Genomic DNA, 27950 nt, shown 5'->3' on the forward strand with positions numbered 1-27950 from the left:
GCATTGTCTGTAGTAACTTTGAATAGTAAAGGTGATAATGAGCATTCTTGTCTTGGTTCTGACTTTTATAAAGTGAAGGACTATGAATCCGACATGCTGGCATTCATCTTATGCCCATGGCAAACAACCATAGTTAATCCTTCTTAGTACCTTTTCCTGCTAAGCTATGGCCGTGTTTCAGAAGCTCACCAGTAACATTCCCATAAGTGACTATAGCTGATTTGATTTGGTACAACAGATAAGATTTATTTCCCAGTCCTGTCTCTGATGTTTCTTCTGGATATAGTTTGATATTGTCTATTCATTTCAAATATTCTTCATCATGTTTATATTCCTGGTTTACTAAAAGTCCTTTTTAAGGAGAATCACAAGTGGATATTTAGTTTTATAAAATACCTTTCCAATATCTGCCAGGGTGATCAAATGGCTTTTATATCCTTTGGTTTATCATATGTTAATTGCACTAAGAAATTTTCTAGTTTAATCACTGTGGTAGTTCTGGAATAAATCCTACTAGTCTCTTTTTTTTTTTTTTGAGGGTCTCACTCTGTTTCCCAGACTGGAATGCAGTAGCACAATCATGGCTCACTGCAGCTTTGACCTCCTGGGCTCAAGCAATCCTCCCACCTCAGCCTCCTGAGTAGCTGGGACTGCAGGAATGCACCACCACATCTGGCTAATTTTTTATTTTTAGTAGAGACGAGGTCTCACTGTGTTGCCCAGGCTGGTCTCAAATTCCTGGGCTCAAGTGATCCTCCTACCTTGGCCTCCCAAAATGCTGGCATTACGGGCATGAGCTACCACACTTGGCTCTACTAGTCTTAATGTATATTATTCTTTTACAATATTACTAGACTTGTGTAGTTCATACTATGTGCCAGACACTTGTGCTTGATGCTGAGGATATAATCATGAACAAGATAGACAGACATGGTTTCTGCCCTTACTGAGCTGTCAGTCAATTCAGGGGTGATAAAGAGCAGAACGTTTGCCACCACTCCCCTCATCTGAACCTTTGGCACAAATCACTCAAAACTTGCTGTCTTGCAGAGTCTTGGAAGATCTCAGAAAGGGGACTGGGATCCTTTATTGGCATCTGCTATGAATTGGAGGAAAGATGACAGTGATAGTAAGCATCCTGCTTTTTTGCTGTTGCTAGTTTGATGTTTTATTTGGTGGCATTTTTTATCTGTAGAACTTGTGTGAGGTTTGTTAGGTATTGAATTTGTTGTCTTGAATTAAGTTTTTGCTAATTTTGTAAATCAAGTGGAGTGTGGGTCTTTTGGTAGGGGCATCTACTTGACCACTTTTTCCATTCTTTTTCTTTTTGAGACAGGGTTTCTGTCACCCAGGCTGGAGTGCAGTGATGCAATCATGGCTCACCGCAGCCTCAGCTTCCTGGGCTGAGGTGATTTTCCCACCTCAGCATCCTGAGTAGCTAGGACTACACGCCACCATGCCTGGCTGATTTTTTAAAAATTTTTTGTAGAGATGAAGTCTTACTATGTTGCCCAGGCTGGTGTAGAACTCCTGGGCTCAAGCAATCCTGAACCTTGGCCTCCGAAAATGCTGGGATTACAGATGTGAGTCACTGCACCTGGCTCAATTCTTTCTATTGTTATTTTATTCAGATGTTCCATCATTTTGAGTTGATTTTGATTTATATTTTCCAAGACAATATTCAATCTTATTGACATTTTCTAGTTTATTTATATAGAGTTTCACTAGTATTCTTTTGTAGTTAAAACACGAATTCCTGGCTTTGCGCAGTGGCTCATGCCTGTAATCCCAGCACTTTGGGAGGCCGAAGCAGGTGGATCACGAAGTCAAGAGATCGAGACCATCCTGGCCAACATAGTGAAACCCCGTCTCTACTAAAAATACAAAAATTAGCTGGGCGTGGTGGCGCATACCTGTAATTCTAGCTACTTGGGAGGCTGAGGCAGGAGAATTGCTTGAACCCCGGAGGCGGAGGTTGCAGTGAGCCGAGATTGCGCCACTGCTCTCCAGCCTGGCGACAGAGCGAGACTCCATCTCAAAAACAAAAACAGAACAAAAAACCCCCCACAAATTCCTATGTGCCTGTTTTTAGCCACTTCCTCAATCTGTTAGGGGTGTTGTATAGTCTTTCTCTTGGCTAACTTTGCCAGCAGTTTGCTTGTTTTGTTGTTGTTTTAAACTTTTATAACAGTTCAATTGTTTTTCTGTTTTCTGATTTATTGGTTTCTATCAGTTTCATTCTCCTATATTTGTTAGCTTTATGACGTTCTTCTTTTTCTAGCCTTTTGAATTGACTGCTTAGTTATTAGCTAGTTAATTTAGTTAGCTGGCTAGTTGCTTTTAGACTCATTTGCCTGGCTAGTCTGTCTGCAGCCTGTCCTGCTGAAGCCATCATGGTCTGCACACATGCCCTCCTCCCTCCCCAGCTGCCTGGTTGAGGTGGTGGCCTCTTCATCTGCAGTGAGGCCAGGCCCAGAGAGATGAGTGAGGTCAGGATGATGATGCTCACTTGTGTCTGTTTCTCCTTCCTTCTGGGACGCATGGGAGACTATACTTCTGAGTTGCAAAATGTGAACAACTGGTAAGTCAGGTAAAAGTGACATTTGTCTTGCAAATTTTCTATAGGTTTGATATTCGAAACTCTGGGTAATTCTGCAGCACACTCTGCTGAAGCAATCACGATTGTAGAGATGATGGGGGATGTGGGGTGTAAAAATTTCCTGATGAACACATGCATACCAGAGTTATCAGGGAGTAGAAACTAATAGTGACAAGTTCATTTGGAAAAGGGAGCGAGAGAGACAGATAGAGACAGACGGAGTTGAGCAGATGTGCAGAGAGAAGCACCTGGCCCCAGGGTGAGGGTGAAAATAGCTGCCTCAGCTCCTGTTCACTTTCACGTTCTCAATTCCCGTTTCACGAGGCCTAGCTATATGGCAGTCTGTACAGTGTACAGTTCCTTCCTTGGATACTCAGGAAATCTATCCATTCTTAAGATATCCTCTCTTCCTTCCACTCTTGGCTCTCTTCTTTTACTTGGACCAGCCAAAGTAGGCAATTGTTTCTTAGAGCAGCTCCCACTAGAACATTTGTTAGTAATGATATTGATAGTTAATTTATTATTGTGCTTTATTGTACCGTTTAAGTTAATCCTTACACTATTAGCATTTTCATTTTACAGAAGAGGGAAAAAGAGATACAGAGAGGTTTGCTAACTTGCCCAAGGTTGTACAGCTCATAAGTGATGGAGCCAGGATCAAGCCTATATATATATATATATATTTTTTTTTTTTTTAATTTTTTGAGACAGAATCTCTCTCTGTCGCCCAGGCTGGAGTGCAGTGGTGCGATCTCAGCTCACTGCAAGCTCCACCTCCCGGGTTCACGCCATTCTCCTGCCTCAGCCTCCCCAATAGCTGGGACTATAGACGCCTGCCACCACACCCAGCTAATTTTTTATATTTTCGGTAGAGACGGGGTTTCACCGTGTTAGCCAGGATGGTCTCGATCTGACCTCGTGATCCGCCTGCCTCGGCTTCCCAAAGTGCTGGGATTACAGGTGTGAGCCACCGCGCCCAGCAGGATCAAGTCTATATTCTAATCATGAGGCCAGTATGTGTTTGAGGCTAAAAGTTGCCTCTGAATTCATCTTTGATTGAATTCTCATTTATTTATAAATAATTGTGTATAACTGGAATTTTTTCTTTGCCCCAAGGGTTAAGGTGTTTTTTTTTTTTTAATTTTAATTTTTATTTCTTTAAGAGACAGGGTCTCGCTGTGTTGCCTGGGCTGCAGTGCAGTGGCTATTCACAGATGTGATCATAGCGCCGCCCTACAGCTTCAAATTTCTGGGCTCAAGCCATCCTCCCGCCTCAGCTTCCCAAGCAGCTGGGATTACAGGAATGCACCACCACGCCCAGCTCAGGGGAGTATTTTTAAATGTCTAAGTGTTAGGTTGTTTGTTTGTTTAGCCTATTTTAAAATTTTAAAATTGTGTTTGTGTGAGGAAATGTGGTTTATTTGTGCTTCTTGGAATTTTTGAGATTTTTCTTCATGGCCTATTATAAGATCAGTTGTTTTTGTTTAAATCTTCATTGTGGTATTTATTTTATTCTGCCTTTCTCTGTACCTCTGTCTCTTCTTTAAAGTGGTTCGATCATTGAGGTCAGGCATTGTCTGTATTGATCTATAAGGCAACTGCCTAGTAGAAATATTTAATAAATAGGCTGAATAAATGAATATTGATCCTTGTGGATTTGAGGAGTGTTATATACATAAAAAATCCAGGCCAGGTGTGGTGGCTCACGCCTGTAATTCCAGCACTTTGGGAGGCTGAGGAGGGTGGATCGCTTCAACCCAGGAGTTCAAGACCAGCTTGGACATGGTGAAACCCTATCTCTATAAAAAAAAAAAAAAATACAAAAATTAGCTGGGTGCGGTGGCATGCACCTGTAGTCCCAGCTACTCTGGAGGTTGAGGTGGGAGGATCACTTGAGCCCAGGAAGCGAAGGTTGTAGTGAGCTGAGATCATGCCACTGCACTCCAGCTTAGGTGACAGAGTGAGACCCTATCTCAAAAAAAGAAAAAAAAAGGTAGAAAAAGGTAGAATAGAGACCAGGCCATTTCCTTTCCTTCGATCCCTCCAAATACCATGATTCCTTGTCATTTCTACTTGGATTCCCTCCACCACACCTCTTTGGACCTCAAAAGCATAGATTTCAATTGTCATAATATTTGGTTTGGCACATTCTCATCATTAGTTCATACTTTGTTATAATGTATGCATTATAAGCATTTTTTTTTTTGATACAGAGTCATGCTCTGTCACCGAGGCTGGAGTGCAGTGGCATGATCTCGGCTCACTGCAACCTCTGCCTCCTGGTTCAAGTGATTCTCCTGCCTCAGCCTCCCAAGTAGCTGGGATTACAGGTGTGTGCCACCACACCTGGCTAATTTTTGTATGTTTAGTAGAGATGGCATTTTGCCATATTGGCCAGGCTGGTCTTGAATTCCTGACCTCAAGTGATCTACCTACCTTGGCCTTCCCAGGTGTTGGGATTACAGGCATGAGACACTGCACCTGGCCCATTATAAGCATTTTTGAAAACATCATCCCAAACAAAAACTGGAACTTTGACAATAACATACATCTAACTATGTGGTTCCCCCTTTCCCACCCCTTTTGTTTCTCACCATCTGAGGTGAGCATTTGAAACCCATTTTTATCATTCTCTTGCTTTCCTTTTTATGCAGTTTTATGCATCTGCATGTATTTTTTAAACTAAAAAAGGTTTTGTGTTGCATGTAATCTTTTGGAGTTTATTCAATTCTTGTTTCAATTTTGGTGGACTGTTGATTTCAGGAATTTTTTCAAAGGTCCTGTGATTTTCTTTTATTCATCCTTGCAGAGGGGATTTATGCTTGCCTAGGGCTGACATACAATCAAATGATTGATTTGGGATCTGTATGAAATTTTATAGCAGTTCCTGGTCAGAATCAAAGGCAGAACAGAAGGCTGTAGGCTGCCATTGTGGGGACCCAGCAGGCTGTGTGGACCGAGTGGGGCGCTGTCTCCAGTTAAACATTTTCTCTCCACTGCCACATCCAACACTGGCCACTGGGTGTGGCAGCTCCCATCAGAGCAAGTTGTGGTCATGTTTCTGTGATGTCTGTCCCTGGAAGGAGGCACAGAGGCAGCAAGCATTCCTGTGGTGCCTCAGCTGGCCCCGTCACTCCTTTCTCAGATTAGAACACCCTTCAAGGATCTAGAAATATTCTTTATTCAGATGGAAACAATCATAGTAACAGGCCATTCTACCAATTGGATAGAGCTGTTTCTTCATAAGCCATAAACCTAAGACTAATCCTAATCTGTTTCCTAGCTTGTGTTTTAATGCATATCCAGATTCTAACTGCCATGGTCTTTTCTGCAGAATGTGTTCTAGTCCCTACATCCTAATTTATACCCCAACTTCCATTCAAACCTTTCCCTTTTTCAATTTCATGAACCTTTCCCCTGAACCTCTAACATCTGTGACTGCTCCCAGCTCCTTTCCTTCCTCCCATTCCTGCCAAATGCTAGCCATGAACTGCTATTTAGTTAGCACTTACTGTAAGCTAGACGCTGGGGTCATTGCTCATTGTGTATCATCTCAGCTAGCTGATATCCTACTCTATGAGATGGCAACATTAGGTTTTCCATTTTACAGATGAGAAAACTGAGGCTCAATGAGATGAATTTGGACAAAGTCCATATCTCTGGTGAAGCTAGGATTTGATCTAGTGGTGTTTTTTTGTTTGTTTTGTTTTGTTTTTGAGACGGAGTCTCACTCTGTTGCCCAAGCTGGAGTGCAATGTGCGATCTCAGCTCACTGCAAGCTCCACCTCCTGGGTTCATGTGATTCTCCTGCCTCAACCTCCTGAGTAGCTGGGACTACAGGTGCCCACCACCACACTTGGCTAATTTTTGTATTTTTAGTAGAGACAGGATTTCACCATGTTGGCCAGGCTGGTCTCAAACTCATGACCTTGTGATCCTCCTGCCTCTGCCTCCCAAAGTGCTGGGATTAAGGGTGTGAGCCACCGTGCCTGGCTGTTTTGTTTTTTAAAGTTATGATGCCTTTGGCTGTAAGTGAAAGAAAACTTAAAGTGGCCTTAATAATAAAATTTACTATTTGACATAAAAAGGCTGGTTAATTCCATGGCTCTACATTACCCTCAGGACCCTGGCCTTTCTCCTCTACCATCCATCCTTGATGTGTCCAGGACTTGTCTCCAGGTTAGCTTTCCACAAGGCTTCCACATGCCTGCCAGCATTCCAGCCTCACATCCCCCAAAAGTCTAGGGGCAGGAATGGACATCGTTTCGTCTTGCGCATCTCTGTCTCTCTCGCTTGCTCTAATTTGATGTGAATCTTTTCTTTAAGAGCAAAGAAACTTTTCCCAGGACCCTCCCCTGCCCCAGCAGATTTCCCCTCATATTATCCAGAATGCTGGAAGCCCGTGCCTAAGCGGGCATGGGGAAGGAGCATGGGACCATGCTTAGACTAATCCAGCTCATTCCTCCAGGCTGGCTCTCCAAGCCTCCCTGATGAAGTTTCTGCCTCCTCAGAAGAAAGGAGATGGGGGTCAGGAATAGATATAAGCTGTGATAGTGTCTGTCACAGAATCCCAAGTCTGGTTGTTAAGCTTGACATGCTGCTGCTATTCTGGGCTTGCCCCTCGGCTCCCATCCTCACTCTAACATATTTCCTCAGCTGTGAGGTAAGTCCCCACAACTCTAAATGACACATTCTAAGGCTGTCCTTGGCAGAACAGTGAGAAACATGAAATGTGTGCCTTGGAGCCCAGTGCTCTTATGTAATTCCCCTGGGATGTCAGTGCCGTCCTTGGTCAGCACAGGCATGGTCACTGGAGGTGGGGAGAGGAGCAGAGCTCTGCCTCAGAAACGTGGGCCCTGAGCCCTCAGCCTGGCCCTGACCCAGCCCCAGAACTTTTTGTTTTGTTTTGTTTTGTTTTTTGAGGTGGGGTCTGGCTGTGTTGCCCAGTTTGGACTGAAACTCCCGGACCCAAGTGATCCTCCCACCTCAGCCTCCTCAGTACATTGATGTGAGCGTGGCTGCACCCGGCCCAGAGTTGGGTTTTAATCATGTTTCCCCCTCCTCTGAGATCTCATCTTCCTGGTCTGTGCTTTTTCTTCTCTTAGAATCCGAATTTTTTATTTTATTTTATTTTTTTTAACAAATTCTAACTTGCTCCCTAGTGTTACCGCCCACCCCTACAACAACTTTATCCTGTTTCCTTCCCTCAACCCCCACAGCTTTTCTGGCTCCCGTGGAGTGCACACTCGGCCATTGTGGCCGGAGCCTGGCAGAGCCTGGCTCATTTGTTGAATGGATGACTCTGATTATCGCAGGTATTCAGTAAGCCACTCTTGTTAAATTATTGAAAATAAACGATGTTACTCCCTAGAGGTGTCTAGGTTCCTTTTTTCCCCCATCACCTGTCCTCTTTCACCTCCCCTCTGGGCCCTGGCTTCCCTCAAAGATCCTTTCTCCAGGTGCCCCATCTCCTTTGATGAAGACTCATGAGGAACACAGTGTCCACCTCTCAGGCAGGCGCTCAGGAAGGAAGTCGCTGAGACAGAGCTCAGTGGCCCGAATGGTTTCTGCTCCCTCACCTCCCACGTCCCACCTCAGGGCTTCCTTCGGTTCGGGCCTTGCCCCACGAGTAGGACCACCTTTGTCCTGGACAGACAGACCTGCTAGCCTCTGCTCTACAGTTCTGCCGGCCTTGGCCCTGGCTGTCCTCACACGAGTGCCCCCTCCCTTCTCTCCTCCCTTAGCCCCGCCTCCTTCCTCTAGCCCCACAGCCCTGGACACAGTACACACAGACCAGAGCCTTGGCTCAAAGGCAAACAAAAGGAAATGCCCGGCTCCCCATGGCTGTGGCCAGCACCTTCATACCGGGACTCAACCCTCAGAACCCTCATTATATCCCAGGGTAAGACTCCCACTTAGCGCTCCCCGCTTGCTGCTGGGAGTAGGGATATAGGGTGGAGGAATTAAGCTGCTTAGAGCATGGGGCCAAGCGGACAGGTTGGTTTGGGAGGCTGAGGTCTCTATGGTGTTGGATGGAAAAGGAGAAGCAAGGGACTAGTGAGACACCGGGTCTGCCCCAAAGCTTTGTGTTGTTCTCTCCATGGGAACAGGGTAACAGCAGAGGAAGGATCGAAAGCCCAGGCAGAGAACTTAGAAATGCCTGCTCCAAATATATACACTGCTGAGTCCAGAAAGATCAGGGCTTCAGAGGTCTCTGCTTCTGCCTCTGGGGATGGCGAAGCAGGGCGATTCTGGTGAGTGGGAGAGTCTGTGCTGCAGGTACACTGGACACTGCCCACTACTTCGGTTCAGCATGGGCCAGACCTATGGGCAGGTGACTGGTCAGCTACTTCGAGGCCCTCCTGGCCTAGCCTGGCCCCCTGTCCACCGCACACTTCTGCCTCCCATTCGGCCTCCAAGATCTCCTGAGGTTCCCAGGGAGAGTCTACCTCTCAGGCGTGGGCAAGAAAGGCTCAGCTCCAGCATGATCCCTGGGTACACAGGTTTGTACGCAGGTATGCACAGGTGCCCCTCCCAGGAGCATGTGTTCCAAACACTAACGAGTCTTCCTTGTCCCTGCCTGCCCAGGTTTTGTACCCCGGGCACAGTTCATCTTTGCCAAGAACTGTAGCCAGGTCTGGGCCGAGGCTCTGAGTGACTTTACTCACTTGCATGAAAAGCAAGGGAGTGAAGAGCTGCCAAAGGAGGCCAAGGGAAGAAAGGACACAGAGAAGGACCAGGTGCCAGAGCCGGAGGGGCAGCTGGAGGAGCCGACACTGGAGGTGGTGGAACAAGTGAGACCAAGAAGCTGGTGGGGAGTGCTGAGGGGTGGGAGTGGGGGCCTTACTGTATGTCCGGGTGGTGGGGGCGGCATGAGTAGTGTGGCTGTGGGTTCAGGGGATGTGCACTTGATTGTCAGCTCCACCTCCCTGGGAGATTGTGTGAGAGCACAGGGGCTTCTCTCACAGGCTTCTCCCTACTCCATGGATGACAGGGACCCTCGGAAGTTCTTCATGTCAGGTGAGAGCCGGGGGGTCAAGATCAGAGGCGTGGGGAGGCCCCAGGATGCCTTGGCTCAGTGTCCCCATCCTCAGGCTTCACCGGCTATGTGCCCCGCGCCCGCTTCCTCTTCGGCTCCAGCTTTCCTGTGCTCACCAACCAGGCACTGCAGGAATTTGGGCAGAAGCACTCACCAGGCAGTGCCCAGGACCCCAAACATCTCCCCCCGCTTCCCAGAACATACCCTCAGAACCTGGGTCTTTTACCTAACTATGGGGGCTACGTGCCAGGTGAGAAGAGCCCCCGGGGAGGCTTTGGGGACTGGAATGTTTGTATGGGTATGGGGTGGGTTGGGTGGTTTGTGGGGGTTGAAACTAATAGATATGGGAGGGCTCAGATCATGTGGTTCAGCTTTATTATCAGGCAGAAAAGGAAACCGAGGTAGCTACCCACAGTGGGGAATTAGGGCCAGATTTTAGAGGGCTGTTTGGAGGTCTAGCCAACTGGCTGAGAATTAAATGGCTTTGCCATGCCACTTGCTACATGTGACAGACTCTCTTGGCCACACAGGGTATAAGTTCCAGTTTGGCCACACATTTGGCCATCTCACCCATGATGCTCTGGGCCTCAGCACCTTCCAGAAGCAGCTCTTGGCTTAGGCCCCTGGACATCAAGTTCCCTTCCCTTTTCTCCTATCCCAGCCATCCTTTTGGAAGGGAGAAAGGTGGGTGGGAGGGTGGGGGAACACAAAGAGAAAATGGTCTGGAGGCTGAGCACCTTTTTTATTAATAGGTATAATAAATAAATAAATAAATACATAAACAGACGCCTGGGCTCCTCCTCCCTCTTCTGATGACCAGGCACTGGCCACAGCCTATTTACAGCTGGGGGCTTAGGGATCTGGCCCCAATACTGTTACCCATCCTCATCTCCACCTGGCCTAGGGAACCCTGTAGATGGCTTTCTGGGCCACCCGCCTCCAGGGGGACTTGCTTGTCTTCACCCATGGAAGGGTTGGCCCAGACGGGCCAGGGGAATCCTGGCAGCCCAGTGCTGTGTCCCGTCCCTCTCCTGGGTGGAGGTCTGGACGAGGTCACTGGGACAGTTAAGGGGGCGTAATTAATACTGAGCACAGGGAGCAGGTGCCAGCACAGGGATACGTGGCCCCAGCTCTCAGTCTACTCTGCAGCCAAGCCAATGGCTTGGGAAGGGCTCTCGGGCTCTGAGTCTGGGGGTTATGAGGGTCCCTGAGGCCACCAGCATGCACAGGGCCTCAGTTTTGGCTGCTTCCAGGGGTTGGACTTGGAGTTGGGGTCAATGTCACGTAGGCCAGGGGCACCAGGCCAGAGTCGGGGCCACGGCTGCAGCGCAGCCAGTCTCCTCCAGCTCGCCCCAGCACTCGTAGGATGTCTCCTTTGTGGAAGCTCAGCTGTCCAGGGCCGGTGGCCAGGTGGTGGCACAGTGCCTGCACCTCACTGGGGAAACAGCACATGGAAGTCAGAGAAACCCCCTCAAAAGCCCCCCGCCGCCCCTCAGCCCTTCCGTTTCCCCAGGCTTACCACGGAGGACTGGAGGGCAGGGCTGGGGAGTGTGGCTCCTGCAGGCTCTCCTTGGGCTCTGGCTCCCGGCGGGAGCCCACTGTCTGCGCCACTAGTTGGAACATGGACTTGTCCAGGCTCAGCCAGTCCGAGGGGAGCCTAGGGACAGCAGCTGGACTCAGGCTCTGCCCAGGATGGGCTCTGCCTGTGCCCTGGCTTACAGCAGGCTCCCTACTCCCTCCATCCCTACCATGGGCAGGCTCTCACCTGTTTGTGGGCCGGGCCTCCCGCTGGGCTTTTCGGGAGCCAAAGAGGTGTCCCCACTTGATGCCTCCAGGTGAAGGCTCTGAGGCCCCTTCCTCATTTTCTGCTGGCGGGGCAGCGGGCCCTTCCCTCTCCCGACTGCGCCTCAGCTCGGCCAGCACAGAGTCAGGGGGGCTCCCCATCCAGAAGGGCCAGCCCCTTTCCCGGCCCAGGGCCTCCTCAGAGGCAGGGCAGGCCTCAGCCCCCTCCACTACTCCCTCTCGGGGTGGTGGAGCCTGGGGAGGTCCCCCACCTCCTGCCCCTTTCTTTTTCTCGCTGCTGCTGTTGCTGCTACCACGAGGGAACCTGGAACCCTCAATGGAGCCATCGATGTAGACCTGGGAGCTCTGCATGAGCTGGTACCACCAGCCGGCCTGCCCACCTCGGGCCCACCTGGCACGCCCTGAGCCCCCGGCTGCCTCTGCCACCTCTTCTGTCTCCTCTTCTTCCTCTTCTCCACCTTCTGAGGCACCCACACCCTTCACCCGCTCCCCTTGGGCTGCCCTGTCCACGTCTCCAGGGCCCTCCTGGCCCCGGGCCCGGGCCAGCTGCAGCGTGGAGTGGGCAGACAGCAGCAGGTCCTGGGACACCCGCAGCAGTTCCTTGTGCTGCCGCTGCTGCTGCCCACTTTGCAGCAGCCGGTGCTGGAACAGCAAGTCGAGGCTGAAGGGCAGCAGGGCCAGGGGCTGTAGCAGCAGCAGCAGCTCTTCAAAGAGGCCAGGACACACGGTATGAGCTGCACTCAGGAAGCCCCAGGGCTGGTAGTGGGTCTGGATGATGTCTAGGGGAATAGAGAGAGGGACTGATCCACACAGAGAACCAGAGCCTGGCCCAAGTGGGACTTTGAAAGACGACAGTCTGGGCAGAGCTGCTGCAGACAGCGGTGCAGGCTGTGCACTAGTCAACTTGCATGTACTAAGTATAAACGCTGCTGCCCACAGCTGTGCAGTGCCTAAACTCTCCAACCCCAGGCGGTGGCCCTGAGTTTAGAGGAGTGAGATGCAGGGATTCCTGGCCACCCTAACTCCCAGATTGCTAGAGTATCCTGCTGGCTCCAAGGTTTTTTGTTTTGTTTTTTGAGACTGAGTCTCACTCTGTTGCCCAAGCTGGAGTGCAGTGGCATGATCTCGGCTCACTGCAACCTCTGCCTCTCAGGTTCAAGCAATTCTCGTGCCTCAGCCTCCCGAGTAGCTGGGACTACAGGCATGCGCCACCACAGCCGGCTAATTTTTGAATTTTTAGTAGAGACAGGGTTTCACCATGTTGCCCAGGCTAGTCTCAAATTCTTGACCTCAGGTGATCCACGTGCCTCGGCCTCCCAAAGTGCTGGGATTACAGGCATGAGCCACCATGCCTGGCCCAAGGTTTTAACTCAAGCAGAGGCTGGGGAAGGCCTTGGGTGGAAGCCTGAGGCTCTGAGGATGAACGCTTGTGTGGTCCCCCCACCAACCTCCGGCAATGAAAAGACAGCTCTTCCTTCCTCTTTTGTACCTCTGAATTCTGACCCATTGAGTTTGACCTGCAGGGTTCTGGGCATTACCTTCGTGGTTATAGAGGTGATTAAACCAGAACTCCAGGGACCGGATGCTGTAGGGAGACAGGTGAAGAGAGTTGAGTCTTGTGTGAATACAGCCAGATAAGGAGACAGATCCAGGGGGTCAGGCACAGGAAGAATAGGTGAACACGCCCTTCCATGGCACGATTCATTTCACCTAATTCCAGAAAGTCAGTGGGGATGTGTGGAGGGAGATGGACATGTGATTTACAAGCCAATTGTTTCCTCCTGGAGTGGAGTCAGCCTGCAGTAGACCTAAGAAATCAAGGCAGCTACTGTGTGAAAGTACAGGCAGCTCAGGGCCAAAGGGAATGGCCTGGGCCCATACCTGAGAAAGCATGTTACTAGGATGTGGGTCCCAAGGTGGACTTAGGGTCAAGCAGGATTTGGAAGTAGTGCTGGAATGGAGAGGATCAGGGTTTACAAGGTCCAGAGAAATTAAGAAACCCAACTAATTTCCAAATAAGCCAGATTACAGATTTGTAAAAGCAGACCACGTTGGTGACCAGTGACAGAGTCATGGGCACAGTGGGAAGGCAGTGACCTACTGAGAGGCCATAGCGGGCTGAGGGGACCCTCCAGATCCACCCTTTCTGTCTGTCCAGGGCGTTGTTTCCTTGGTGCAGGCAGAGCCCAGGGGTGGGGGGCAGGGCAAGTTGTTTAGGGGATCTTGCTGCTCTGTGCACTCACTTGAGCAGGCCGAGGATGAAGGCGTTGAAGCGCATGGTATGACTGGTGAGCTCTGGGAATTGGCTGACTTTGTTGTAGAGGCCATGCAGGACCTTGGTGGATGGGCCTGGGAGGAAGCCAGGGTTGCAGGTCACATGACCAATTTCTGGAACCCTAAATTCAGCCCTGGGTCCCCGTCTTGGCACCCAGCACCTACCTAGCTGTGTGGAAGCCTCAACCACACTCCATGGCATGTTCTTACGCTGCCCGATGATGACGTCCAGTACAAAGGCCTTGAGCCCATCCTCCAGCACGGCGTGGACGGCAGGGCACAAGTACTTCAGAACCAGGTGGCCCACATTGGGGCTCACAGAACTGTTTCCCAGCTTTGCCTGTAGGTGTGGTAGGGAAGTGCAGGAAACCCCCTCAGGCCTGACCGTGGTCCTCTCCTAGCGGGCCCTCATGGTTCCCCTCTTGCCATCCCCATTCCTAAGTGCCCAACCCTGGGCTCTAAATGCAAGACAGCAAGGGAAGGCGGTAGCGCAGGACAGGTGAGGGCTTGCAGGCAGAGCTCAGCTCTCCACATTTCCTTGCCTACCTTCACCCCGGGATCCCGGCTTGTGCCAAAATGAGCCACAATGAGGTCCACAGCGATGTTAACAGCTTTTACCAGCCCTGCAGGGAAGAATGTGATGTGACAGGTCCCTGAGCAAGTCCTTAACCAACTCAGCTGGGGCTGAAACCTCAGCAGGTTTCCTCAGGGAAAGGGCTCCCACGCTTACTCCATCTCCACATCTGCACATGGGTCTTATCAAAACATTCAGGCCTGGCCCTTTTCTGGTTCTGCCCAGTTCTTAAGCTCTTCCTGTCTTTACTTCCCAGCCTGGAGCCACCTCAGTGATGCCATTGTCAAGCCTCTCAATGTCCTCACCTCTCAGCCCTTATTCCAATCCTGGGTCAGGCCAACTATCGGTTTTCTCCACTCTGAGAAACCGGGCCACTGACCTGAAGACAACCCAAGTCCCTCACCCCAGTGCCAGTGCCAGACAAGGGCGGTTCTTTGACACATGCCTTGTCAGCACTCTGCCATACCCTCAAGTTGCCATGTGAAATCGACACCCCTCCTCTCAAGCCCTTGGTTCTGCTTCAGAGAACAGAGTTCCCTAGTTATAAACTCCTTTAACTTCCCTCTGCCTCCAAAATCCATAACAATCTCATATGTACACCCCTCACTCCCCTGCCCACTTGTATCCCCTTCGCGTCCTGGAGGAAGGTGGCCGTTTCCCTTCTTGCCCGGGTTCTTTCTCCCTGAGCTCTGATTCTCCCCTTCTGCCTTTGCAAGGAACTTCAGCTCTCTCTTCACAGGCTCATCTTCAGCCCACAATTATGCTCAGTTCTCTCCATCTCCCTAAAAATGTTCTTAGTTCAGTGGTCACTTATTTCCTAAATGGTGTGGGTCTTGTCAATTTTCATCTTACTAGATGTACCTTCACCCGCCCCTCCAAGAGCACTGAGGCATTTTTTGATGACATGGAAGCCTCCTCATGAGACTTTGCTCACTGCAGGAAGGGACCGGAGCGCGACTCTGAAAGCCTCTGATGAATGACCCTTGCTCACTCACATGCACTCATGATACACAGCACACAGCTTCCTCCTCTGGCCCCAGAGCCTGTGTGCTCCAACTTCTTCCCAGCACCTGGAGATTTGTTTGTGGTTTTCTTTTGAAAAGGAGTTTTCAGTTTTGTTGCCCAGGCTGGAGTGCAATGGTGTGATCTTGGCTCACTGCAACCTCCACCTCCTGGGTTCAAGTCATTCTCCTGCCTCAGCCTCCCGAGTAGCTGGGATTACACGCGCCCACCACAACACCCAGCGAATTTTTTTTTTGTATTTTTAGTAGAGATGGGGTTTCACCATGTTGGCCAGGCTGGCCTCGAACTCCTGATCTCATGATCCACCTGCCTTGGCCTCCCGAAGTGCTGGGATTACAGGCGTGAGCCACTGGGCCCAGCCAGCACTTAGAGGTTTCAGACTGGCTAGGTAGTAGGGCAAGTGGGAGGAGGTAGTGACAGCAGAGTCCCTGGCCTGAGCTGGGGGTTGTATGCACCTTTTTTCTGAAGCAGGTCAATGGAAATGGCCTCTGAGCTGCCATCTGGGGACAGACAAAACTCAGCTGGAGGCTTCTCCGTCAAGGAAAAGGGGTCCTGGAAGTCAGGGCAGGTCAGTGGTAACGGCTTCACTGCTTGGCCTGGAAAGAAGAGAAAAATCAATCCTGAGCAACTCTCAGTGCAGGAGTTCCAGCCCAGTTCAGTGCCTCGTACCGTCTGAGACACGTTCCTTTGGGACTGACCCCTTCTCTAGCCCTTTCCAGCCATGGCAGAGCCTGCCCCGGGTGTACTGGGGACCCTGCTCACACACCATTCAGCCGGCAGTTCAGATGGCTGGCAGCACTGAGGGAGCCAGGGAACTCAAAGATAGGGTTTCTTCGGGCCAGCCGAGCTTCTTGTGATCTTCGGTCTAGGCTCCCTGACAAACCAGGTGGCCCTAGTGGGTTCTTCCTCCTGTATTCCCGCCACTTGAGGGCTTGAGGGGATAGGTGGTTGGCTGGAAGCAGAACAGATTAGCAGAAAGACAAGAGTTGGCAGGAGACAGCGAGACAGAGTTTCACATCCACCCAGCGGGCCCATATGAAACACTAGATTATCTGTGGATATTATCTACAGATGCTGGGGGAGGGATGCAGACATCCTAACCTCTGGCCCCAGGTGAGAGTGTAAGCAACCACTCAAAGGGGAGGTGGTGGAAGTGTTTGCGTGAGGTGGCGGGTTGGGTAGGGAGATGCTGGAGCTCGTACCATTACTGGGCCTGGTGGCCATGCTGCCCTCACCACCTCCCCGGGCCAGGCTCTCTGCTCGGCTGAGGCCAGATCGCCAGGAACCCAGAGGCGGCAAGCTTCCTGTTCCATGGAGCCGGTACTCAGTCAAGGTCAGTATCTTCTGATCCTCCTTCTGCGGCTGCTGGGAGGTGGCAGGCCGGACAGCAGGAGGACAGGAGTGGCTCCATGGGGGCAGGCTTTCTGTGGCTGTGGGCTGCTCTGGGGGAGGGGAGCACGAAGTGGAGGCAGAAGAGTCAGTGCTGGGCCCAAAGGGGCCAACACTCCGGATGGGGGAGTAGCTGCCCAGGGGCGATGGCCGAGAGGTCTCTGGCTCAGACCCAGCTTTCCTGGCACCTCTGCCAGTGGCTCGGGGAGTGGATGTCTGCGGTTCCCCTGAGGGAGCTGGGACTGAGACTTGAGCAGCAGGGGCAGCCAGTGGGGCAGGCTGCTGTGTACGGCTGCAGCCTGAGAGGCTGTAGAGCTGGGAAAGGCTGTGGAGGGCCCGGGCCTTGGCCAGCTGCTTGGGGAAGTGGTGCTGGAACACGAAGGGCTGGATGGGCAGCGTGGTTGGCCTCTGTTCCTTGCTGTAGCGAAGGACTGGTCGGCTCTCGGTGCCACCCCCTGTAGCAAAGGGATGGAGAAGAAATCAGTAGACAGACACTGAAACCCATATGAGAGAAAACCCAGAAGCAGAGATGGGAGAGGGGAGAGGGGCAAGGACCTGGCTGGCAGGAATTGAATGGGGTAGAAGTTCGTGGAATGGGACACTGCTCCCCTCTTTTGTAAAATGCTTCCTATTGCTTTTATGGTGCTGGACTGTCTTGTACCTCTCTGCTGTTCAGTCCCTCTTCATTTTCTTGACTCCAAAGGTGAGTGTATCTTAAGGCTCAACTCTTGCATCTCACCTTACACTTTATTTCTTGAGAAGTTTGAGTTCAGACTTCTACGGAATGGCTCCCAAACCCACAGCTTTAGCCTAGACCTTCCTCTTCATCTCCAGATCATTCTGCTTTATAGTTCTGCTTTCACTTAAAATGTGCTATAACCATTTATCCATCACCTTTCTCCTTTTTTCCGATGACTTCCATTTCTGTCAATGGCAGAACCATTTTCTTTGTTTCTAAGTCTTGGAGTCACAGTCACACACATTTTCAGTGATGAAAATGTTTCAGATGTTATCGACTTCAAGCTTTTGCTCATTATCCCATCTCCAATCATGCCAGCACATTTCATTCCTGAGCATATCGAACCATAGTAAGATATTTCTTTACTTGCAGCCTACCTGTTATCTGTATCTACCCCCACTCCCACTCTTTTCACGATCCTGGCGTTGGAACCTCAGAGTCCACATTTGCTCCCCCTGAACGGAGGTATGTTCCCCAAGGCTGGGTCTCTCCTGTTCTTTCAGGCAGTCTTCAGGTCAATGTCCTTCAAAATGTGGTGCTCAGAACTAAACACAAAACTCCAGGACACTGGAGTGGGACAGTGGATGGACTGCACTTCCAACAAAACACTGTAGATCTCCGAATAAACGTAAGATGGCGCTATAAGCACGCACCCGGCCTAAAACCCTGGTGAAAGCTCACCAGCAGGGGGGCTCAGTAGCTCTGCGAGGCGGGAATTAGTTCTCTTACTTGACATATTAGGAAATGTGAAATGTAGACAGATAAAAGCACTTGCTCAAGGTCAAACAACTAAGAAGTGGCAGAGCTAGAATTCTGCCTAACCCAGAGTCTGATTTCAGAGCCACTGTTCTTTTTACCACATTGTACTACATGTGAAATTGTATCAGGCCAGGTTTTCCTATCCCTCATCTTATTTATGTCAAAGAGTCAGAGGGGATGGGGACCACAATCCCATTAGGGAGGTGCTTCTGAATCACTCCCAGGGGACACTTTCAAGCTCCACCCTCCTGCTATCCCCAGTCACTGCTTACACAAACTCCGCATTCTCCCTGGCCCACTGTGCTCCAGCCACACTTCCCCGTCCTTAAATACACCAGATGCATGAACATCTCCGGGCCTTTTGCACCTGCTTTTCTTTCTGTCTGAATCTTCTCACCATTCAGGCATCAGCTCAAATATCACCCCCTCAATAAGACCTTCTCTGACTACCTCAGCCCCTCTGGCAAGTTGCTCTCTATCCCATTACCCTGTTTCATTTTCTTTTCAGCATTGTTGAACTTTCCAGCAATTAAAAGTTGTCCTTTTAATGTGTTTATTGTCCATTACTACTCCTAAGAGCTCCAGAAAAGTGGGGATTTTATATTGTTCACTGCTGGATCCATAATGCCTGGAACAGAGGCTGGCACACAGTATGCAGTGAAAAACCATCTGTTAAATGAGGGAATCTCCATGGTCACTCTTGATTCAAGCCAGTCTCACTACAACCAGAAGCTTCTTACATACACCAACTAGCTTCTGAGATACAAATTTTATCTCCCAGAATAAAGTCTAATCTTCTCCGTGAGCTAGTTGCCCACACCTGCTACGAGCTAGGCTGCTCTCCCTTCAGACTTCCACACCTGCCCCCACTGACCCTACTCTTCCCAGTCCATCCCTGTCATGAAGCCCACTGCTTTTCCCATCAGGAATGTGTTCTTCCTTTCCGCCTATTTAAGTATCAGTTTTCAAGGCTGAGCTGACTCTGGCTATCGGATTAGGTCATCCCAACCACAGCATTATTATACCCCCTATACAAAGTATGTCTGAATTAGACTGCTTATTCCTACCCTTTTAAAACGCCTCTCTGCTAAGTTCCCAGGATACAGATTGAGGCAGAGGAATAAGATCAGGTAAGAAGGGGGCCCCTGTGGGGAATGGGTCTTAGTTCTACCCTCAGGGAATACACAGAATAAGTTTTCTCACTTTTCTATGTGACATTCGTTTAGAAAACCAGAGACAGAGACCGTATTCACTCGAGTCAGTTTTTCTCTAGGTTAAATAGCCCCAGTCCCCCAGTTCCTCAGTTCCTTCTTAAGATGTGGTGCCCAGAACTCAATGGAATACCACTGAGCACTTACTGGTTCGGAGGAGTGAGAGACTATCCACTCTTTCTTTCTGGAGTCTATGAATGAATCCAGTCATCTTAACTTTTTGGAAGCTCTACCAACTGCTGACTCATTCTGAGTTTGCAATCAAATATCCCAAATCAACTCAAGTGCAGGTTACATATCAAACTTCACATTGGTCTCTGCTTTATTAGTTTTGTTCTTTCAAGATTCAGTAAGATCCCTTTAAATCTTGATTCTGCTGCTCAGTATCTCAAAGAGCCATCTTAGCTGCCTTTTTTATTTTTTAATTTACTTTTTTTTGAGGCAGAGTCTCACTTTGTCACCCATGCTGGAGTGCAGTGGCGTGATCTCAGCTTACTGCAACCTCCGCCTCCCAGGTTCAAGCGATTATTGTGCCTCAGCCTCCCGGGTAGCTGGGACTACAGGCGTGCGCCACCATGCCTAGCTAATTTTTGTATTTTTAGTAGAGATGGGGTTTCTCCGTGTTGGCCAGGCTGGTCTCGAACTCCTGGCCTCAAATGATTTGCCCACCTCAGCCTCCCAAAGTGCTGGGATTACAGGCATGAGCCACCACACCTGGCCTACTTTAATTTTTTTTAGAGACAGGATCTCACTTTTTGCCCAGGCTGGGATGCAGTGGTGCAATCATAGCTCACTGTGCCTCAAACTCCTGGGCTCAGGCAATCCTCCTGCCTCAGCCTCCCGAGTAGCTAGGACTATGGGCATGTGCCACCACTCCCAGCTATTTTTAAATTTTTTTTTCTGTAGACACAGGGTCTCACTATATTGCCCAGGCTGGTCTCAAACCCCTGGCTTCAAGTGATCCTCCTGCCTCAGCCTCCCAAAGTGCTGGGATTATAGGTGTGAGCGACCATGCCCAGCCGACCTTCTCAGCTTCCTATACTGTCATTCCTAGATTGGATCAACCTGTCCCTTCTTTTGTCATTCAAAGCTTGATGAATTGTCATTCATTTTTGATTTAGAAAAAAGCTGTACAGAATCAAGAGAAGACTGGGGACTTATGGAACAGAGCAGCATCTTGATATGTCTTAATCTGATAGAGAAAACACATCTCTGACCAGGATATTTCTTGCCCTCAGAATGCCAGTCATAGTATCCCACGAGATGCACCCAGCAGACAGACACTGCAGTCTAAGGGAGTGGGTTCAAAGGACCCAGTCAATCCTTGCTGTTTCTGATCCTGCCCCTACCCTAGAGATCTCCCTCCCATGCCCACCCCAAGGACAGCTCTTCAGTGTATGTTAGGAACATGAAGTCTTCTGATGGACTGTGAGCTCCCTGATAGCACAGATATTATTTATGGTTTTAAAACATTTTCTTTTGTGAAGCCAACAGACCCAACCTAAGGCTACAGCACAGCTGTGAGCCTCTGCTATCCCTGCTTTACCTCCCTTTCCTTCTAAACCCTCTGAGATCTGGCTTCCACTCTCACTATTCCCGAATGTTGCCTTCAGGATTCTTCATTATCTTAGGTGATTTCTCTTTAGAACTCTTTTGGTTCAAACTTTTTTTAAACTTTCTCCTCCTTTGGTTCCTGTGACTTCACTCTCTCCTGGTTTTTCTTTTCTTTTTGAGACGGACTCTCACTTTGTCACTCAGACTGGAGTGCAGTGGCATAATCTTGGCTCACTGCAACCTCTGCCTCCCAGGTTCAAGCGATTCTCCTGCCTCAGCCTCCCATGTAGCTGGAACTACAGGCACCCGCCACCACACCTAATTTTTGTATTTTTAGTAAAGATGGGGTTTCACCATGTTGGTCAGGCTGGTGAACTCCTGACCTCAGGTGACCCGCCCACCTTGGCCTCCCAAAGTGCTAGGATTACAGGCATGAGCCACCATGCCCGGCCTCTCCTGGTTTTTCTTCTATTGTCCTAATTCTTCTGTCTCTTTTGAGGGTGTTGCTCATCCCTTAAGTCACAGTATCCCCTTCTTCCCTTTATAACTCCACACATTCTCCCTGGATCCTCTCTCAGCCACACACATAGCTTCAGCTACCACTTTTGTTTTTTATTTTTGAGACAGAGTCTCACTCTGTTTCCCAGGCTGGAGTGCAGTGGCATGATCTAGGCTCACTGCAACCTCTGTCTCCTGGGTTCAAGCGATTCTCCTGCCTTGGCCTTCCATGTCGCTGGGATTACAGGCGTGCACCACCACACCCAGCTAATTTTTGTATTTTTAGTAGAGATGGGGTTTCACCATGTTGGCCAGGCTGGTCTTGAACTCCCGAACTCAGGTGATCTGCCTGTCTCAGTCTCCTAAAGTGCTGGGACTACAGGTATGAGTCACCACGCCCAGCAAGTGCCAGCTACCACTTTTATTCCAATGACTTTCCAATCTACACAGTGCTTTCTCCTGACTTCAGGGAAGACACCCCTTCCAGTCCATCTTCTACCCAGACAACCAGTGATCCAATTACTTTTTTGTTTTTTTTGAGGCGGAGTTTCGCTCTTGTTGCCCAGGCTGGAGTGCAGAGGCGTGATCTCGGCTCACTGCAACCTCCATCCCAGATTCAAGTGATTCTCCTGCCTCAGCCTCCGGAGTAGCTGGGATTACAGGCATGCGCCACCATGCCTAGCTAATTTTTGTATTATTAGTAGAGATGGGGTTTTACCATGTTGGCCAGGCTGGTCTTGAAAACCTGACCTGAGGTGATCCGCCCACCTTGGCCTCCCTAAGTGCTGGGATTACAGGTGTGAGCCACTGTGCCCAGCCCAATTACTTTTTTTTTTAAACAAGGCCTGAAGGAACAACCAACCAGTGATCTTTCTAAATGCAAATCAAAACATATAATTAAGCAGACAGAAAAACCAAACCAAACAAAAACAAACAAATGCCAAAAGCCATTTCTCTAAAATCTTTCAGTGGTTCCACCTGTGTTCCACTATGGCTTCACCAAATTATATGCAGTTCCTAGAAAGGGTCAAGCTATTCTGTGCCTTTGTGGCTTTGTACAGACAATCCTGTGAGCCTAGAACATTCTTCTTACAAGTCGTCACAAAGCCTAATCCTAATCATCTTTCTAGATTGGGCTTAAATGTAACTGCATTAGCAGTTCCTCCCTGACATTTCAGTCTGATTTTGATACCCCTCTCACTGGCCAGTACGGAACACTGCCATCTCTGCATTTTAATGATCGACTACGTTTTCTGTTTCTGTCCTTAGCTGGAATCCTTGAAAACAGAGTCATCCCTCTCATCTCTCTGTCACTAGCACCACCTTAACACACTGGTATAAAATATTTATTTAAAATGTAACAAAATAAATAGGGAAAGAGCTGGCCTAGGGAGGCCACTGCGCTCCAGCCTGGGCGAAAGAGCAAGACTCCGTCTCAAAAAGAAAAAAAAAAAAAACTTCACTGACGCCCAGTGTGTGTGTGTTGTTGTTGTTAGACATATCCCTTGGTTGCCCCTTAGGCACTGCAAATTCCTAAAGGTCCGAACCTGAACTTATGTCTTATCCCTCTTCCAGGAAATCTCCTGTGATTACAGCCCCTATCCATGGCCTCATCTTTCCCATCATCCAGGTTCAGAATCAGTCTTCTGAATCCTTCATTTCCCAATATGTCAGCCTCTAAGTCCTGCTGATTTTATCTCCTCAGTGTATTTTTTTTTTTTTTTTGAGACAGAATCTCACTCTGTCTGCCCAGGCTGGAGTGCAGTGGTATGATCTCAGCTCAGTGCAACCTCCGCCTCCTGGGTTCAAACAATTCTCCTGCCTCAGCCCCCTGAGTAACTGGGATTACAGGTGGGTGCTACCACTCCTGGCTAGTTTATTTTTTATTTTAGTAGAGCTGGGGTTTCATTATGTTGGCCAGGCTGGTCTCAAACTCCTGACCTCAAGTGATTTGCCTGCCTCGGCCTCCCAAAGGGCTGGGATCACAGGTGTGAGTCACTGCACCCGGTCTGCTCAGTGTATTTTTGAGTCCTCTGTCTTTCTCCAGTGAGCCTATTCCACTGTAGCTGTGGGTCCTGCCCTGGCCTAGAAGGATAACAGATCTAGGATGTGGAACCTCTAGTGGTATGGATGGGGTGGTCTGGCAGGGACCTGTCATGGAGGTGGCCATGCATATCCTGCTGGTGAATAGCCACATATTTGCTAACCCTTAGGCTCCTTACCGTCAGCTCTAGCTCTTGCATCCCTCTGGGTATGGCTGTTGGCTGGGCTCCCTGGAAGAGCAGGCCCTGGATCCATCAGCTGAGCCAGGGGGCCTTGCCCAGTAGCTCTGAGGCCAGCAGGAGGCATCTCACTGGAGTGGGGTCCCTGACAGACCTGGGTGGACCAGGGTGGACTTGGCTCTGGGCCAAGTAGGTCCATGCCTGGCCCCAAGGGCATGGGTGGCAGGCTATGGCTACAGCGAGTGCCCTCATCCAGTGGGGCCCCCCGATCTTGCTGGGCTTCTTGGATGGGTGAGAACTCCTGGGAGGAGTCCCCAACACTCACACGAAGTGGGGGCGAGCCAGAGCCTCCAGTTTTCTTCCGGCCCTTGGCCAGCTCGGCAAAGGAGGTGACCCTCCTGGGTGGGGAGCCAGGCCCGGCCATGGCTGCAGGGCCCTCACTCAAGCGCACTGGGCAACTCAACATACGTTCCAGCGAGCCCAGGCGGACAGGAGGGCTGCGCTGCAGGCTGCGATCATAGCTGCGGGAGCGCTGACGTCCAGTGCTGAGGTTGGGGGGTGAAGTATTCGTGTATACTTGTCCCTCAAGCACAGTGGGGCCCACAGCAGCTGCTGCTTGGGTGGAGGAACTCACTGCTTCTTGTTCCTCTGGCTGGACTTCTGGCTTCTGGAATAGGTAATACTCAGAGGGCTGGCTGGGGCCTGGGTCTGGGCCAGGGCCTGGTGGGGGACTTATCTTGGTGTGTTCCTCAGAGCAGCTAGTGATGGAAGAGCCAGCAGGGCTTGGGGATGATTGGGAAGATAGGTCACAGGTGACAAGTTTATAGTAATTTTGTGTGGCCACAACAAGACGGGCCTGGCTTTGGAAGCAGGCTGTGAGGTCAGCCACTGCTGGGCACGGCTCACAGTGTGGGCGGTAGGAGTTGCAGTTGGCATCAAGCTCAGGAGAAGAGGCATGAGGGCAACCATAGCCCCCTTCCCTTCCTCCACTTTCAGGGTGATGGGACTCATAAGACATCTTAGACTCAAATGGGGAGGGCTGCAGATCCAGGTAGAAGGCGCCAGGGTCTGAGTGGCTGCAGAAGGAAGAGTCGCTGCAGGACTGTGGGGCAGAGTTGAGATTGGCACGGGGGGTGCCATGCATCTTGTTGTAGAGGGTGCTGAAGGTGACCAGCACACCATCTGAACTGTTGCAGGAGGAGTCGCTCACATAGCCCATGGACTGGTCAGCTGCCTCAGACTGACTGGATGTGCTACTGCAGCGGCAGTGCTGGGCCCCTGAGCCGGAGCATCCAGGGTTCCTTGGGGATTCATCTGAACTGAGCTTCCATTCCTGGTCAAAGGAAAAGCCAGAGGTATCGCTGGCTCCACCCCCACTGCCACTCCCACCAGGTCCCCCACACTCATCCAGCTCCATAGTCTCTGCTTCCAGCTCTGGCCGGCAGCAGTGGCTGGTGCCGCACTGCTGAGTATCCAAGGTCATCACTGGCTCCTGTTCCTGCCCTTCCACCACTCCAGCCCGACTGCGTGTTGTCCCCCAGGGCCTGCCCACTCTGGGGCCAAATGGTGGCAGCTGGAAAGAGGATAGATGAAAGTTGGGCTGGCCAGTGCCATGCAGGTGGAAGGACTGCTGGGTGGCACTGTCACCAATGCTGTCATCATACAGGTCACCAAGTCCTGGCTCACCCACACCCTCCTGCAGCAAGAAGGGGTTGTGTCGTTTGGGGGCTCCAGGGCCTCTTCCATCCCGACTCCTACTCTTGGTGCTGTCTATAGACCGTGCAGTTCCTCCTGGAGCAGAGTGCAGGCTGCTGAATAGCAGGGAGTCAGCTTGTCCTAGGTCTTGATCGGGCTGGGTGATGCCCAGCTCAGGTGGGCAGAAGGGATTAGGTCTTGTGCTCCCACTACCTCCACCTGCCCCTCCACAGCACTGCCTGTCTGGGACTTGGCAGTGCACCAGGGGGATGTGATGAACGATCAGGGTCTCTCCAGTCAGCTTTGGGGGACTATCCATTCTGGAAAGTTCGAATAAGGGCTTCAACAGCACCAGACACTGTCCCTGGAGCCCAGTGGGGCAGAACACATTTCATCAGGAGAGCTTGGCACCTGGAGAGAGAGGGAAAGAAAGGGAACCTAATGTCACCTCCCTGGAAGTCAGGGGCATGCCCTTCCCTACATCATTTTCAGATGGAGAAGAGCCCAGGAAGAGAAAAGGCTTGAGTCAAGATGGAGCTTGACCACACAGCCCAATAGGCAGGTGGGGACGTAACCATGCTTTCTGCATTGCACAGGTGCAGCACCTGAGGTCCCCCTTAATTTTAAGGTCACCATGCATCAAATTATGACAAAAGGCCAAGTCCTTCTAATGCCACATATGAAGGTTTGGGCAGTACTTTCCCTTTCTCTTTCAAGGACCCTCTCCTTGGCAGTAAACAATGACCAGTCCTTAGCACAAAAAAACTATGAATAATGACACAATTAAGAAAAAACCATCTAGGATGTCTAAGGCTTAGACACAGCTATAGCGCACAAGTTTACAGCCAAGAGGGAAAATCATGAATAATATGAACTCATAGCAATAAGCTATAATTTTGCAAGAAGCATTTTAAAATATACGGTATCATCTGACCAAGTGACTGTTATCTCTGATCCCCTTTCTCGTCCTATGAGCCCCAGAATATTTGTCCCTTTCTGATGACCGTGGGCTAAGTATCCTTACTATCCTCACCGCTATACTAGAACTTCTTGAATGCAGACACTGAGTTGGGCATTAGGGTGACTGCAAGTATGACTGATGTCAACCTCTTCCTCCTCAATGGGGGTGGGGGGACCTAGTTTTATGTCTTTTGTATCATTCTAACGCATCACATAAGATAAACGTGAAAGGCATAATACATTCTTAACATGTGTCTAGCTCAGGATACAGACATCCTGAAGTGCCCAAATGCTGCCCAGTTTTAGCTTAGAACCTTCACTACTGGGATCCACTAGAAAGTCTTCTCTTCCCAGTTTTACCTCTTATAGGCTAAAGCAAAGTTCTCTCTTGTTCAAGGTCTCCTGGTGCCAAGGACACAGAACCCATCCTGAGCTTCTCTGGTCTCTTGGCTGCACCGTGGCAGTGTGGCCTGCTCAAGTTCTAGTCTCCTGTGTTTCCACGTTCAGGTCGCAACAGTCTTCATTCCCTTCGACTCCTCCATGTAATGTTCCAAAATTCATTCATTTCCCTTCTCTTTTTATTCCTATCATTTCCTTTTCACTCACCCTGAGTCTAAATCCCTCATTGCCTTTCTCTTATTCATCATTTAACTGAATCCTTGACACAATCAATTTCTTAAAATTTAACTCATTTAGACCATAGGGTCATAGCTCGTCATGTGGAATGTGGTAAAGTCTGAGGCAAGTCACATATGCTCAAGGACGTGAACAAACAATGCATAAAAAATATGGCTAATAAGTATAGGTATGAGGGACAAGGTATTAAAATATAATTGTGTTAAATTTAAGCAGCAATTATTTACAATCTTGCTTCCTCCTCCCCTTTCTGAGAGGAAGGCAGGCTCCTCTGTTGAACTTCCAAGCCTTTGTGTGTTTAATGGGCTAATGGGTAGAGATGTAGAAGGGCAGATATTAAGAGAGTCCGAGCTACAAGATTAAGGGTTACAGAAGAAAACACAGGAGTAAATCTTTGTTATCTTGGATTAGGTGATGGTTTCTTAGATATGACACCAAAGGCACAAGTGACAAAAGAAAAAACATAAATTGGACTCCATAAGAACCAAAAACTTTTGTGCTTCAAAGGATACCACCAAGAAAGTGAAAAGACAATCCATAAAATGGGAGAAAATATTTGCAAATCATATACCTGATAAAAGACTTCTAATCAGAGTATATAAAGAACTTTTACAACTCAACAATAAAAAGACATACGAGGCTGGGCACAGTGGCTCATGCCCGTAATCCTAACACTTTGGGAGGCCGAGGTGGGAGAATCACGAGGTCAGGAGACAGAGACCATCCTGGCCGACATGGTGAAATCCCGTCTCTACTAAAAATATAAAAATTAGCTGGGCGTGGTAGTGCATGCCTGTAATCCCAGCTACTTGGGAGGCTGAGGCAGGAGAATCGCTTGAACTAGAGAGTCAGAGGTTGCAGTGAGCTGAGATCATGCCACAGCACTCCAGCCTGGTGACAGAGTGAGAGTCTGTCTCAAAAAAAAAAAAAAAAAAAAAAAAAGACATATGATCCAGTTTAAGACAGGGCAAACAG

At 49.7% G+C, this 27950-nt stretch overlaps 2 protein-coding genes across 6 annotated transcripts in view; one reads left to right on the forward strand and one right to left on the reverse strand.

Moving 5' to 3' along the window:
• The first annotated feature begins 6764 nt into the window (after positions 1 to 6764).
• Positions 6765 to 10335, forward strand: CIMIP2B (ciliary microtubule inner protein 2B). Of its 2 annotated transcripts, XM_004047995.4 has the most exons (6): positions 6765 to 8501; positions 8879 to 9102; positions 9188 to 9393; positions 9568 to 9619; positions 9694 to 9888; positions 10169 to 10335. In XM_004047995.4, exons 1-6 carry the CDS (start codon positions 8440 to 8442, stop codon positions 10255 to 10257), a joined length of 828 nt encoding a protein of 275 aa, XP_004048043.1. In that variant the 5' UTR covers positions 6765 to 8439; the 3' UTR covers positions 10258 to 10335. The 2 variants fall into 2 exon arrangements, with proteins under 2 accessions (XP_004048043.1, XP_004048044.1); XM_004047996.5 differs by lacking the exon at positions 10169 to 10335 and having other exon boundaries at positions 9762 to 9868.
• A 26-nt stretch (positions 10336 to 10361) lies between these two features.
• RUSC2 (RUN and SH3 domain containing 2) overlaps positions 10362 to 27950 on the reverse strand; it is a 73129-nt gene continuing 55540 nt past the window's right edge. For 3 of the 4 annotated variants that reach the window (XM_055351604.2, XM_019033969.4, XM_019033968.4), the window contains 11 exons: positions 23685 to 25790; positions 16515 to 17156; positions 16079 to 16264; positions 15768 to 15908; positions 14262 to 14338; positions 13881 to 14055; positions 13685 to 13790; positions 12980 to 13026; positions 11404 to 12220; positions 11158 to 11295; positions 10362 to 11073 (listed from right to left, as the gene is read on the reverse strand). In XM_055351604.2, the coding sequence (XP_055207579.2) occupies positions 10872 to 11073; positions 11158 to 11295; positions 11404 to 12220; positions 12980 to 13026; positions 13685 to 13790; positions 13881 to 14055; positions 14262 to 14338; positions 15768 to 15908; positions 16079 to 16264; positions 16515 to 17156; positions 23685 to 25698 (4545 nt within the window). In that variant the 5' untranslated portion in view covers positions 25699 to 25790 and the 3' untranslated portion in view covers positions 10362 to 10871. The remainder of the gene's footprint in view (positions 11074 to 11157; positions 11296 to 11403; positions 12221 to 12979; positions 13027 to 13684; positions 13791 to 13880; positions 14056 to 14261; positions 14339 to 15767; positions 15909 to 16078; positions 16265 to 16514; positions 17157 to 23684; positions 25791 to 27950) is intronic. The other variant, XM_063696259.1, reaches the window with a different exon arrangement.

This window comes from Gorilla gorilla, chromosome 13 (genome assembly GCF_029281585.2).
Source record: "Gorilla gorilla gorilla isolate KB3781 chromosome 13, NHGRI_mGorGor1-v2.1_pri, whole genome shotgun sequence".
NCBI lineage: Eukaryota > Metazoa > Chordata > Mammalia > Primates > Hominidae > Gorilla > Gorilla gorilla.